We start from the raw sequence: 15,566 nt of genomic DNA on the forward strand, positions 1-15,566 counted from the left end.
TACACATTTGCTAATTTGTAAAATGTAGCTGTGATGAAGTTCTTTTGAGGCTCTTAATCAAGAAGTTGCTTGAATTTACCGTTCTAGCGCTTCCAGTGCTTTTCAAGAAGAAGCTTCAGAATAAAGAGCATAAAGAAGGGAGTGTTGCCACATTGCAGTGCGAGCTGACCAAACCTGATGCTCCTGTAATGTGGAAAAAAGGATCTGTGCTACTTGAGCCCAATAACAAATATGAAATGAAGCAAAAAGGTTCTAGCGTTGAGCTGATTATTCATGACTTAAAACTTGAAGATGCTGGAGAATACACCTGTGACTCTGGGGATGAACAGACAACTGCCTCCTTAAAAGTAAAAGGTAAGCAAACAAAACCTTTTCTAAACAGCGGGTCGTGTAGTGATTTTTATATCATCCCCAGTAGGGTGGGATCAGCAAAGGTTAGAGATAGCTCCTTGTAACCTGCAGTGCATTGAAAGGGTGGAATTGCAGTTGGGAATAATGCAGATTTCTGTAGAACCAACAAATTACAGGAAACTTTGTGTTATCCGGAGGCTAAATGTCCGGCAAGCTCGAGCCACCGGCAAAAATCAGGAGCCGTTTCGTTAGATTTTTTTTCTTTTCGTTGCTTTTTTCTCAACAGTCAAGCTCTGCAAGGTCTCGCTCAAGCTGTTGCTAAGCTACAGAGACGCTTGCAAGGTACGGCCGACTGTTTTGAAGCTGTACAGGGTTTGTTGCCAGATACGGAGCTCAAAATCTCCGTATGTTTCAACATTAGCGCTGGTTTGTCCGGCAGTTTTGATGGGACGGCAACAGCTCGGTCCCGTCGGTGCCGGATAGCACAAAGTTTCCTGTAGCCAATTGGGAGTCTTGGCCAGTAATTGTAAATTGCTTTTTTCTATGGTGCTGTTTAAGAGTCTTTGACCAGGAATTTCCTCGGAGCTCCTCCCACACTGCTGCCGTAACTTCACAGCAAACCCAGTGAAGTTAAGACAGTACAGTGCGAGCAGCTCCGAGAAAATTCCTGGCCAAGGAATTTTACAGCATGCATTGAGGCTATTCACACTGCGTCCTGCTGGCTCTCTGAAAGAATGATCTCCTTGAATGCTTTTTCTTTTTAAAATATTTACACGCTTCCCATTTTATACTGCTGTTTCTGGTTGGGCATTCCATGTCCTACCATCCCATTAAATAAAATTTAAAATCAGCCAAAATCTCACTTTATTCTTTTGGTGATGATCTTAAATTCACGTCCTCAACTTACTAATTTACTGACCAATGGAAACAGTGTTTTCATCTGACATCTGTGCTCAATTCACTAACCTATGTATGTCCTTCTGTAGTTACTTACAGTCATCTTGACAGTTAACAACACTCCCGCTATTTGTATCATCTTCAAATTTTAACTTTGTACCCTATTCCCAAATCCTGATCATCTGCGTATATTGAAAAGAGCAACAATCTGAACTCTGACCCTGGGGACACCGCTGTTTATATTCCTCCAGTGCAAAAAATATCCATTAACCATTGCCATTTTTTTTCCTGTTCTTTAACTAACTTCCCATCCATGCAATCACACTCCATTTAATACACTCTGCTTCCTATGCAGCACCTTATGAAATGTCTCTTGCAAATATATATAACATCCACTGCATTTGCTTTATCAATACAATAATGTCAGGCTTTTCTGCGTTCAGAGGTTTTGGTATTGGAGAACTGTGAGAATAGTGCCTGTGTCATTTATGATCCTGCGTCGTCGTCTTCCTCTTGAATTAAGTTGTGAAATTGTTGTCTCAGCCCTGCCTGTGCACTTCAAAAAAGAGCTTCAGAATATGGAAGCTCAGGAGGAAGATACTGCCACACTTTGCTGTGAGCTTACTAAGTCAGATGCCCCAGTGGAGTGGAGAAAGGGATCTATTCTACTTCATCCGAGTGACAAACATGAAATGAAGCAAAAAGGTTCCAGTGTTGAATTGCTTATTCACCATCTAAAGCTAGAAGACTCTGGAGAATATACCTGTGATTCTGGTGACAAAAAGACAAAGAGCTGCTTAAAAGTGAAGGGTAGGACAATCAACTTTACTCATAGCAGTTAAATCTTATGATTTTTTTGTAAGCACTTATAAACGTTCTCCTGGAGCATCAAGACTAATACTGTATAATTCAATTGACTGCCTGAAGAGGGTAGTTCACATGTTTTTTTCAGGACAGTTATAATCAATACAATACAATACAATACAAATCGCTTTATTGGCATGATAAGGTACATCTTATGTTGCCAAAGCATCAAAATACATTTATGGTTGAACACATAAACGCGGTTCCATTCATACAGTGTATAAACAGGTATATCCCTGAGTTTATAAATATACATTCGCCTTGTTTATATATACTCTTGTCTTAGTTTACTGGTTCTGTTGATTTTATATAAAATTGCAGGGGTATATGGAATTAGGAGAACTGAAGGTGTAATATTTCTCTTATTATTCTTGTCCTTTTTAGTTTCTCTTTCTACAGTATCTTATTTTTTTACCTTTTGTCATTTACTTTTACTTGTGTTACTCATTCCTCCCACTCATTTTATATAGGGCTCTTTCATTTTTCTTATTTCTCATGTCATTGCACCCCTTGCAATTTTGATATCTTCTTCTCTTTGTTTCTGCCTGCTTTATGGCTCTCTCCCTGGCAAAATGAATGATTTAAAATGCTAAATAGAATTCCATTGCCTTTACTTTACTGTTACATAAAGTTTAACATATCATGTAGTATAATATTGGAAGTCAGTCTTCTCTTGAACAAGGAACAGTTACGCAGAGGTGAATTTCATACAAAAATCAATTTAGGTCATATATTTGTGACCATTTTAATAATCTGATTTGAAGACTGGCTTTGAAACAATTATCACTTGTATAATAAAGACAATTTATTTTCTGAAATTAAGGAGTAATTATATTTTAAACTTTATTTTGATTATTTCATGTTATAAAAAGTCCCGAGAATACATGAAAGGTACTGTGCAACAACTGTAAGACTTGGAAATATATCGCCATTCCCTCATCGTCACTGGGTCAAAATCCTGGAACTCCCCCCCCCCCCCCCCCCCCCCCCAACAGCACTGTTGGGAGTACCTACACCACACGGACTGCAGCGTTTCAAGAAGGCGGCTCACCACCACCTTCTCAAGGGCAATTAGGGATGGGCAATATATGCTGGCTTTGCCAGCGACGCCCACATCCCAGGAATGAATATAAAAATAATGGAAAGACATAATTAAGTTGTCTTAGAAACCGCCTGTAGGTGCTATATTGATTAGTGATAACAATTGCAAACATAGAGCCGGCGCAGACTCAGTGGGTCGAATGGCCTCCTTCTGTGCTGCACTATTTTATGATAAAATCATGCAGGACTTGCTTAATTCAACACTTGAATTCCCAAAATGAGCTTAAGTGGGCGAAAGTCTGTACCAGAAGCACATTTGTAAAATCAACCTTTAGTATTTCTTATGCTATTTGAATTCTGTTAATTTTTTTATTGTTATGTGTTGCCTCTGTTAGTACTGAATTCATTTTCCTCATGCTTTTCTTTTTACATATAAGTTTAGATTTGCGCGGTATGGAAAAGTTTTTAAAGGCTGCGCAACATAATGGCCTAGAAATTTGATTGCGTAATGGCTGTGTTTTTTGGTGAAAAACAGGTGCTGTGGACCAATGTTCCCTTTAACCTGTGCGGCTGTGCAGCGCTCTTGAGCTCCCACGCAGCCGGTAAGCCGGCTTTTAAATTGGAAAAAAACGCGTATGAGTGGAATAATGAATGGGCTGCGCTGCCCGTTAAAGGGTCCATGCAGCCCAAAAAAAACTTACAGGGGACATTGTTATAGACCCTATATTGTGTGTGGCATGCAACGTGCACATTCCATACCGGAAGTGTGCCGCATGCCTGAAACTTATGCAAATCGGGGTCTAGTGCCTGCTTCAGGCTCCTTTGTAAAATCTGTTTACGACTGACCACAGCATGCGCCGTACATGCTATGGTCAGTTTTCTCAGACGCACAGCTGCCAAACCAGCGATCCTTAAAGGTAAGTTTAATGTTTTTTACTTACCTTAATGTGGAGCCAGGAGGAGTAGGAGCACTCTTCCCAGATCCACATTAAAACCGCAGATTCCTGCCGGACACCACTCGCTCGCCTCCCGAATTGCCTCCTTCCACCCTCCCGGACTCACCTGAGGACCTCCCAATTTGCACCAAGTCCTGTTCACTCATCAACCCTGTGCTCGTGCCTCCGTGCCCAGCAACGCCTCGATTTTAAAATTCTCATTCTTGTATTCAAATCCCTCCATGGCCTCACCTGTCCCTATCTCTGTAACCTCCTACAACCCTCCAAGATCTCAGCGCTCCTCCAATTCTGGCCTCTTGTGCAACCCCCGATTTCCTTCATCTCCCCATTGGTGGCCGTGCCTTCAGCTGCCTAGGTCCTAAGCTTTGAAATTCCCTCCCTAAACCTGTCTGCCTCTACCACTCTCTCGTCGCTTAAGAGGCTCCTTAAAATCTACCTCTTTGACCAAGCAGCTTTTATTCACCTGTCCTAATATCTCTATGGGGCTCGGTATCAAATTTTGTCTGATAACGTCCCTGTGGCCTCTTTCTGTGCTGTAACATTCCATGATTCTATGGCAAGAGTAGTTCTATATTGCTGTGAAGCATTCAGGTTTTTCTGGAAGGGAGAGTTAAGATAGGCTGAATTATATTTTTTATCTATAATTACCTTGGGATTAATTACTGCCATAAAAAACCCTCATTTAGCATTTGTTATTTTTACAACACTTCCATTGGCTGTGCTGCTATTGCCAGACTCTTTAGCTGAAGAGAATTGAGAAGTGACCTCAGGTGCTAAGATGGTTGGCTGTATGAGGAGGGAAACCATCATGTTGACAATGATACCATAAGCTCTTATGGCAATAAAGACCATCTGTTTTCTCCAGTTGGATGACAGGGCTAATTCAAGGTAGAGGATTGCTTTATTAGAAGAGAGAGTAAGAATTCTCTTGTTTCACCATTTGTTACTCAAATATGGAAGGCAACATGTTTCATAACTTTATTTTATCTATGACCAAATATGTGCAAGGAAATCTTGTCGTAATCATGTGCATCTATCTATAAGTTTAATTGTGTATGAAAATATATAAGTTGTTATTCATGTGAACAATTATTTCATGTTGTCTTGTGAGCGTACACATTTGCTAATTTGTAAAATGTAGCTGTGAAGAAGTTCTTTTGAGGCTCTTAATCAAGAAGTTGCTTGAATTTACCGTTCTAGCACTTCCAGTGCTTTTCAAGAAGAAGCTTCAGAATAAAGAGCATAAAGAAGGGAGTGTTGCCACATTGCAGTGCGAGCTGACCAAACCTGATGCTCCTGTAAAATGGGAAAAAGGATCTGTGCTACTTGAGCCCAATAACAAATATGAAATGAAGCAAAAAGGTTCTAGCGTTGAGCTGATTATTCATGACTTAAAACTTGAAGATGCTGGAGAATACACCTGTGACTCTGGGGATGAACAGACAACTGCCTCCTTAAAAGTAAAAGGTAAGGCAAACAAAACCTTTTCTAAACAGAGGGTCGTATAATGACGTTATATCATCCCCAGTAGGGTGGGATCTATCAGCAAAGGTTAGAGATAGCTCCTTGTAACCTGCAGTGCATTGAAAGGGTGGAATTGCAGTTGGGAATAATGCAGATTTCTGTAGAACCAACAAATTAGCCAATTGGGAGTCTTGGCCAGTAATTGTAAATTGCTTTTTTCTATGGTGCTGTTTGTAACAGAGTCTTTGACCAAGAACTTCCTCGGAGCTCCTCCCACACTGCTGCCATAACATCACAGCAAACCCATGCCCTTCCATCCCATTAAATAAAAAAAAAAAATCTCAATTTATTCTTTTGGCGATGATCTTAAATTCACGTCCTCAACTTACTAATTTACTGACCAATGGAAATAGGGTTTTCATCTGACATCTGTGCTCAATTCACTAAACTATGTACTGTATGTCCTCCTGTAGTCACTTACAGTCATCTTGACAGTTAACAACACTCCCGCTATTTGTATCTACAAATTTTAACTTTGTACCCTATTCCCAAATCTTGATCATCTGTGTATATTGAAAAGAGCAACAATCTGAACTCTGACCCTGGGGGACACCACTGTTTATATTCCATCAGTGCAAAAAATATCCATTAACCATTGCCATTTTTTTTTGTTCTTTAACTAGCTAACTTCCCATCCATGCGATCACACTCCATTTAATACACTCTGCTTCCTATGCAGCACCTTATGAAATGTCTCTTGCAAATATATATAACGTCCACTGCATTTCCTTTATCAATACAATAATCACAGGAACCCCACAGTGCAGATAGAGGCCATTTCGGCCCATCGAGCCTGCACCGACACATAGGGTGTCAGGCTTTTCTGAGTTCAGAGGTTTTGGTATTGGAGAACTGTGAGAATAGTGCCTGTGTCATTTATGATCCTGCGTCGTCGTCATCTTCTGCTTGAATTAAGTAGTGAAATTATTGTCTCTCTTAGCCCTGCCTGTGCACTTCAAAAAAGAGCTTCAGAATATGGAAGCTCAGGAGGAAGATACTGCCACATTTTGCTGTGAGCTTACTAAGTCAGATGCCCCAGTGGAGTGGAGAAAGGGATCTATTCTACTTCATCCGAGTGACAAACATGAAATGAAGCAAAAAGGTTCCAGTGTTGAATTGCTTATTCACCATCTAAAGCTAGAAGACTCTGGAGAATATACCTGTGATTCTGGCGACAAAAAGACAAAGAGCTGCTTAAAAGTGAAGGGTAGGACAATCAACTTTACTCATAGCAGTTAAATCTTATGATTTTTTTTGTAAGCACTTATAAACGTTCTCCTGGAGCATCAAGACCAACTATATAATTCAATTGCCTACCTGAAGAGAGTAGTTCACATGTGTTTTTCAGGACAATTATAATCAGAACACGTTCTGTTGATTTTTTATATAAAATTGCAGGGGTATATGGAATTAGGAGAAAATGTAATATTTCTCTTGCCTTTTATTCTTCTTGTCCTTTTTAGTTTCTCTTATTACAGTATCTTATTTTCTTACCTTTCCTTTTTCTCTCATCCTTTTGTCATTTTACTTGTGTTACTCATTCCTCCCACTCATTTTATATAGGGCTCTTTCATTTTTCTTATTTCTTATGTCATTGCACCTCTTGCAATTTTGATATCTTCCTCTCTTTGTTTCTGCCTGCTTTATGGCTCTCACCCTGGCAAAATGAATGATTGAAAATGCTAAATAGAATTCCATTGCCTTTACTTTACTCTAACATAAAGTTTAACATATACAATAGTATAATATTGGAAGTCAGTCTTCTCTTGATCAAGAAACAGTTAGGCAGGGGTGAATTTCATACAAAAATCAATTTAGGTCATATATTTGTGACCATTTTGATAATCTGATTTGAAGGCTTTGAAACAATTATCACTTGTATAATAAAGACAATTCATTTTCTGAAATTAAGGAGTAATTCTATTTTAAACTTTATTTTGACTCTTTCATGGTATAAAAAGTCCCGAGAATACATGAAAGGTGCTGTGCAATAACTGTAAGACGTGGAAATATAGTGCCGATCCTTCATCGTCACTGGGTCAAAATCCTGGAACTCCCTCCCTAACAGCACTGTGGGAGCACCTTCACCACACGGACTGCAGCGGCTCAAGAAGGCGGCTCACTACCACCTTCTCGAGGGCAACTAAGGATGGGCAATAAATGCTGGCCTTGCCAGCGACGCCCATACCCCAGGAATGAATATTAAAAAATGGAAAGATGTAATCACGTTGTCTTAGAAACCACCTGTAGGTGCTATATTAATTAGTGATAACAATTGCAAACATTGACCAAAATTGTTTTGGGATGGAGGGCACTAAACATCTGAATGGGCAGTTACCACTGTTAAACCTATTAAAAATGACACTTAAATTTAGAAAATATCGAGAACTGACTTTTATCTTGCAGTTGTGTTTGGAAGCCAAAATACAATTAAATCAAATCATGAATAGAGGCCATCAAAGAAATTAATTTCTCCCACATAAAGACAGTTTGTAAATTTGTGATACTTAGTACAATAATTCCATGAATTAGCACCAAAATACAAAAATGTATGTATTCTTCTTAGTTGAATTATTTTTGGCTATTGAGACCATTACAGAAATGCAAGGTTTGGTATCGGCCTGACCTTTCATCTTATATTAAATAAAATCACTGTGATCCTTAGCCCTGCCTGTACTTTTCAAACAAGAGCTTCAGAGTAAGGAAGCTGAAGAAGGCAGCACAATCTCACTGTGCTGTGAAACACCTTACCTGCATCAGGCTTTACTCTCTCCCAATTTACAAACTTGCTGTCACCTAACCACTACGTCTTGATTGGAAGGTCACTCTTTATAACCTTAGCACACCCCTCCACAATGGATCGTGGAGGCTAAAAATGATGCTCCAGTTCAGTGGAAAAAAGGATCTTCGATACTTCACTCAAGTAACAGAGATGAAATGAAGCAAAAATGTTGTAGTATTAAGTTGCGTATTCACAACCTAAAACCAGAAGATGCTGGCGAACATACCTGTGATTCAGGGGATCAGCAGACCATGGCCTTCTTATAAGTAAAGGGTAGGACTACAATCATTACATGACAAAATTAAATCTTAACGGATTTTAATGCTGTATGGTTTCTTCCGTGCTCACCATCTTCTCCAGCTCATTGAAGGAAGATCACGGTATAGAAATTCGGGTGTGCCCAATTTTCGGCCTGCGGGGCAGGGCACGCAGGGTACAACCTCTGCACCAGAATAGTGAGGCCTGAGGTGCCCCCGATATTGAGCCTCGGGCTTCATTTCCATGAAGCTGGCGAGCTGCGGAGCGTATGAGGCAGCTTGCCCGACGAAGCATGCTATTGCCAGATCCTACTTTAAAAAAACAGTGGCCCGAAAATTATTAATTCTAATCCATGGCATCTCCGTGGAAATGTTGAATTCATCCTCCGCGGTCCATTGTGGAGGGGTGTGCTAAAGAGTGACCTGATTTTTCTCTTCCAATCAAGATGTAGTGGTTTGGTGACTGCAAGTTTGTAAATTGGAAGAGAGTAAAGCCTGATGGAGGTAAGGTGTTTCACAGATTGGGGAAAAAATGAGTTAGTACAGGTAGACTACCCTTTATCCGGACTTCCGAAAACCGAAACCCTCTAAAAACCTTCGGTTTTTTCGTTCAGCGTAAGTCGTGCGTACGACTTACGCTGAACGAAAAAACCTTCGGTTTTTAGAGGGTTCCGGTTGCGGAAGTTAGGATAAAGGGTAAGTCGTGCGCACGACCCCCCGCCGCCAGCCCCGACAACCGCCGACCCCCCCGCGGACCCCGCCGGCCCCGACAACCGCCGACCCCGCCAGCCGCCGACCCCCCCGCGGACCCGCCGGCCCCGACAACCGCCGACCCCGCCAGCCCCGACAACCGCCGACCCCCCCGCGGACCCCGCCAGCCCCGATAACCGCCGACCCCCCCGCGGACCCCGCCAGCCGCCGACCCCCCCGCGGACCCCGCCGGCCCCGACAACCGCCGACCCCGCCAGCCCCGACAACCGCCGACCCCCCCGCGGACCCCGCCAGCCCCGACAACCGCCGACCCCCCCCCCCCCCGCGTACCCCGCCGGCCCCGACCGACTTACGCTGAGCATCAGCGTAAGTCGTGCGCACGACCCCCCCGCGGACCCCCGCCGACCCACCTTCCGAAATCCGAAATTCTCCTTTATCCGAAACTCAGCTGGTCCCGAGGTTTTCGGATAAAGGATAGTCTACCTGTATAGGAATTTCTAAAGGATATATGCTGCTAAACAGAAAGAAAGATCTGTATTTGTATTGCATCTTACCAAATCACTTACAATGAGTGTTTTTATGTAGGCATGAAAAAAATCTAATTGTGCAACTTTATATGTAAGATGTCTGGTATTAAGAAATTGTCTTACTATATGATACATCTATTTTCAATGTTGGAATCTGTTTCATTACCAATAGAGGAAATTGAGGCTTGGTAGTGCTTGATGTGGTCTAGCCTGCTCTAGTGATAGATGGCTAAAACACCTGTGTACCAGATATGCTCAAGTCTGCACCCCTTGGACTTGAAGGAGCAAATATGGGGGGGCCACAACACAGATATTAGGGGAAACAACATACCTGGCTGAATGACTGAGATGAGGGGAGAGTAAAGGTCTTTGCTGGGAGCAAGGGCATCAAAGACAAGAAAGGGAGAGATAGAAGCAGAAGAGGAGAGAAAGAAAAAGAAACATCACAAAGATGATGTAACGCCGTGGGAGATCCTGTTGTTGAAATTAAAACTAAGTGTGGGAGAAAATAACATCTCCAATGTGCATTATACCCTGTTGCTCAAGTGCAAAGCATAGAAAAGATCTCATTTGTCTGGCCACTAGTTTCTGGCTTTTATACAACTGTAATAGGAATAAAACAAAAAAAACTAATATTTTAGGGCAGTTTAATAGGGTTATTTATAAAGTACATACATTTATATTCCAAATTATGATGAAATACCTTGTGTCATTCTATGATTCTATAAACTATTAAAATATGAAACATACTTGAAAATCTACCATTTTACCATTAGAACAAATTTAGCTTTCCAGTGGATATTTGATAAAGATTATTTGTGTGATTAATTTAGGGTTAACAGAGTTTTGCCATATTTAATATTTCACACATATAAGGAGTGGATTTGGTGTGGGTAGAATACTTTCTGTTCCTGGATCTAAAGTTTGAATCCTGTTTTCTGGCTTTAAAATCTCTGGAATTGATTTTAACTCAGTTGGTGTGGGGTGGGTGGGAAGGATATTTGTAGGGGTGGAATGAGGCAGGTAATCGACCCAAACACCGACATCTGTAAAAGGCCCGGCACCACTTGGCCCCACATGGATATCTTGGGCCTCCTCTTCCGCAGGCTTCCCACTCCCTCCGCCAAGCACGATCATTCGAACCACTCCCCTTCCCGACTTGCCAGTGACTGTTTCTCTGGCAGTGACCTGTTCTCTTTAAACCACCGCCCTACCCCACCCCCTGCGATATCCCACTCCCATTCGCTGGCCTCCACGTCAGTAAAATCTTACGGACCTTACACTCCAGGGGCTTGGATGGATCTCCGCCCACTTCGACCCTCAATTCCCGCCCCTATGTAAAATCGTACCCCTTAAAACCTGAAGAACGACATGTACAATCTGTAGTACTATGAGGGGTTTTTTTAGGAAAAGATTATCAAGAAATAAACAAAAATGCCATGGATTAGAATTAATTATTTTCTCTTGAATCTAGATAGAATTATGTTCTGGATATTTAGAACCACAGAATTTCAGTTTCTAGACTAATCCATGAATTGAATCACTGTCTTCCTTTAGCTCTACCTGTACATTTCAAACAAGAGCTTAAGGACGTGGAAGCTGAAGAGGCTAGTACTGCCACTTTGCACTGTGAGATTACTAAAGCTGATGCCCCAGTGGAATGGAGCAAGGGATCTTTGGTGCTCTACCAAAGTGAGAAGCATGAAATGAAGCAAAAAGGTTCCAGCATTCAGTTGCTTATTCACAACCTAAAACCGGAAGATGCTGGAGTCTATACCTGTGATTCTGGGGACCAGAAAATGACTGCCTCCTTAAAAGTGAAGGGTAGGACTATTCATTGCAATGAAATCTTTTATGAATTTTCATTATCTAGGGTTTTTGTGCTGCTTTCTGTATTTTCCCATTTATCCCATCAAGATTCCCAGTTTCTTGATAAATGCAGTTGTACAAATTGTTTTTTTTAGTGCTGATTGCTAATTAATTATTACAATTATGCTTTTATAAGAAACGGGGTGAAATTGGAAATAAAAACAGAAAATGCTGGAAACACTCAGCAGGTTAGGCAGCATCTGTGGAGAGAGAAACTGAGTTAACGTTTCAGGCCGATGACCCTATTTCACATTTCCAGCATCCGCAGTATTTTGCTTTTGTGTAGGGGTGAAATTGGACCTTGTTTCACCTGTTTTTTCTTTGGTTACGAAATGGCAGCAAAAATGTCCAATTTTGTCAGGCCAGGTTGGCTTGGCGATATTCAGGCGTCCCCGACGGTCGTCTTAAACTGGTGTTAGGCCCCTTGCGCATGCTAATGAGGAGCCTTGCGCCCGTTTAAGGACCGCTCTTCGAAATTGGTTAGAAACTGAACGGAGCATGTGCCAAGCCTAAACCGTCCGCGTGATTGGTGTCTGCAGCTCGCAGGAATTATTCAGCTGAGGGACCAAAGGCTCAGATTGGGACAAGCCTTGGGTCTTTGGCATCTGTCACACACTGTGAATGTGCTGCCTACCTTGCTCCCAAAAAACTGGCAATTTCTGCTCCTAATTCCTCCTAACACAGCAGCCTACCTGTAAGTCTAAAACAATGTAATCAAACTGGGGTAAGTACATGAAAACAGTTGGGATTCATTTAAACTAGAGTTGACAGGCAGAGAGACCAAAAGGGGAATTTTAAAACCCACCCGCTGGGTGGGAACAGGTCAGGTGCACAGTAACAATAGCTTTGCAAAGACTTAATGCCCTGTTACCACTCGATTCCCGCCAGCCGCCATCTTAATTGTGCCCTTTTGTTTTTAGATGGCAGAGGTGCCTGCCTTGCTCAGGTGGGAGTCTCATTAATATATGCTATTAGGGGTCCTATGACATCTGATGGCTTTTTAACAACATAGGGGGTCAACTAAGGGAGCCCCGTTCAGTAAAACCTGGTGGGGAGGAAATCTTTCCTTACTGGGGACAGGAGGGCCTTGATTCCCCACCTCCACCCCACCCCCACCCCCGCACCGTGACTTAACCATAGTGCTGGCAGGTGGCCGATGGGTCTTGCAATTTTGATTTGCTCAGAGCCTGTCAGATACCTCTTTACGTGCATTTTGGGCAGGTAGCTGTAGGATGTAAATGAACCCCGGCCGTTAAAATTGGCCAAGGCCTCCCACAGAGATTTTTGTGTGGGAAGGCCGTTGGCTCCCCTGGCTTCCTGTCCAGGAGTCAAAATCCACTCTTAAGTGATTAGTAAATGTAGATTAAAAATCTATTAGTCATAAGGGAGCCAAGAGAGGATAGATTTCAACAGATGTTTCTGTGCTGTAGACAGTGTAATCCTACATAAGTGTGAACCCCAGAGGAGCATTCCTAAAATCATGAGGGGTCTGGACAGAGTAGATAGAGAGAAACTGTTCCCATTGGCAGAGGGGCCGAGAACCAGAGGACACAGATTTAAGGTGATTGGCAAAAGAACCAAAGGTGACATAAGAAAAAACTATTTTACTCAGTGAGTGGTTAGGATCTGGAATGCACTGCCTGAAAGGGTGGTGTAGGCAGACTCAACCACGGCTTTCAAAAGGGAGTTGGATAAGTACCTGAAAGAAAAAAATTTGCAGGGCTACGGGAAAGGGCGGGGGAGTGGGACTGGCTGAAGTGCTCTTGCAGAGAGCTGGCACAGGCTCGAATGGCCGCCTTCCGGGCTGTAACCATTCTATGATTCTATGCCGAACAACTTTGAACTTAGCTATGCATAGTTTCGAGTGCATTTCGCTTAGGTGCATTAGATACCCAACTTTTGAATAAATTAAAGTCTATGGCCTAGAAATTCAGTTGTTTGCGCCAGCCGCTAGCGCCTCAGGAGGAGGAGAAGTGGGGCGCTAAGCGGCTTGCGCCCGGGTGCGGCGCGATCTGCGCCTCTCGCGAACTTCAGTTAAGATTTAGCGGCGGCGCAAAACCTTTGCGCGCACTCAACTGCGCGCGCAGATCCTGATGTCATTTCATGGTGCAACGCCCTTTGTGTGCCCCGAACCGGAAATTCAGTGGCGCCGGCCTATTGTGCGCCTGGCGCCCCTAGCGACTGGTAGAGGGGAACGGTTCCCAGTCGCTGCGGGGCGCGGGGGCGCTAATTAAAGGGGACTCCTCCTGCAGTATAAATGGCAGCCATTTTGCACCACTCCTTCTTTGTGAGAGACAGATCTTTGGAGAGAGACAAAGGTAGAGAGCTTTCTGGTTTGGCTCAACACTCGCACAGGTACTTGTGGCTTCAGGCCAGAGCTTTGCACTTGTCTTTAACTTCAGTGTCATAGCATTGATTGGAAACATATAATGGGGGCTGCAATGGGTGGAAACGTTGGGCTTCTCCATTGCATTCAAAGGGCTCGGAGACGCCGTGAGAGAGTGCCAGTCATGGCCAGACGGAGAAGGGCCAACAGGCGTCGGCAAAGGAGGCCTTACCCACCCAGGGTATACCGCCAGCAGTTCTCATATCTGAACATGTCTGAGGAGCAGTGTGTTCGGAGGCTGCGATTCAGAAGGGCGGTGGTCACTGAGATCTGCCACCTGCTTCGCGGAGATCTGCAGCCACAGCTGAGGAGCAGGATGTCTCTGTCAGTGGCAGTGAAGGTGACGGTGGCTCTCAACTTCTATGCCACCGGCTCCTTCCAATCCGCTACTGGGGACATTTCCAACATCTCCCAGTTCACGGTACATTGCTGCATCCGCCAGGTGACCAATGCCCTTTTCAGAAGGAGACGTCAGTTCATCTCCTTCCCCATGACCGTGGACAAGCAGCAAGAGCGTGCAATGGGCTTTGCAGCATTAGCGGGCTTCCCCATGGTCCAGGGCGCCATTGACTGCACGCATGTGGCTTTGCGGGCACCTCTACAGAATGCCGAGGATTATCGCAACCGGAAGGGCTACCATTCGCTCAACGTGCAGTTGGTGTGTGACCACAGGCAGCTCATCCTAGCTGTCAATGCCCGCTTTCCAGGCAGCAGCCACAATGCCTTCATCCTGCGCCAGACTTCTGTGGCAGACATGTTCGCGGCCCAGCCTCACCCATGAGGATGGCTTCTCGGGGACAAAGGCTATCCTTTGTGCACCTGGCTGATGACCCCGCTCCGTGTGCCCAGCACCCCTGCTGAAGAGGGATACAATGACAGCCATCGAGCAGCCAGGAACATCATTGAGCAAACAATCGGCGTGCTGAAGCAACGGTTCCGCTGTCTGGATCGTTCCGGGGGAGCCCTACAGTACTCGCCTGAGCGAGTCTCCCATTTCGTTGTCGTGTGCTGCATGCTGCACAACCTGGCTATCCGCAGGACTCAGCCACTGCCGGCAGACATTGGAGGACCACCAGAGGAGGAGGAGGAGGAGGACCAGCACGGGAGGGAGGCAGAAAGTGCAAGGGCTGCCCGTCGGCGGCTTATTGCAACTCGGTTCTAGGCCCCCTCAGGGAATGGCTTGTGCCAATGGCAGAAGATGAATGTAGCCACTCCACAAGCCCTCAGCCGAGCAGGGCAACCAGGACTTCCAAAAGAAAACATGGACAGTGCGATTTAAGAATTTTTTTTACTGTGATACCTCTGTGCCCTTCCCACATGACAAACTAATGGAGAGAAACCCCCCCCAAAAACACAAATACACCAGTCTCGGCCTTTATAAGTAAAACAAATATACCAATC

The 15,566-nt window shown here is 43.8% G+C and overlaps 1 protein-coding gene across 3 annotated transcripts in view; it reads left to right on the forward strand.

Moving 5' to 3' along the window:
- Positions 1-15,566, forward strand: part of obscnb (obscurin, cytoskeletal calmodulin and titin-interacting RhoGEF b) — a 656,492-nt gene that overhangs the window by 239,660 nt on the left and 401,266 nt on the right. For all 3 annotated transcript variants that reach the window (XM_085987453.1, XM_085987451.1, XM_085987452.1), the window contains 5 exons: positions 88-354; positions 1,792-2,058; positions 5,310-5,576; positions 6,574-6,840; positions 11,468-11,734. In XM_085987453.1, coding sequence (XP_085843579.1) covers positions 88-354; positions 1,792-2,058; positions 5,310-5,576; positions 6,574-6,840; positions 11,468-11,734 — 1,335 coding nt within the window. The remainder of the gene's footprint in view (positions 1-87; positions 355-1,791; positions 2,059-5,309; positions 5,577-6,573; positions 6,841-11,467; positions 11,735-15,566) is intronic.

The sequence above is a fragment of the Somniosus microcephalus genome, chromosome 5 (genome assembly GCF_052327205.1).
Source record: "Somniosus microcephalus isolate GS21.2 chromosome 5, FLI_Smic_1.0, whole genome shotgun sequence".
NCBI lineage: Eukaryota > Metazoa > Chordata > Chondrichthyes > Squaliformes > Somniosidae > Somniosus > Somniosus microcephalus.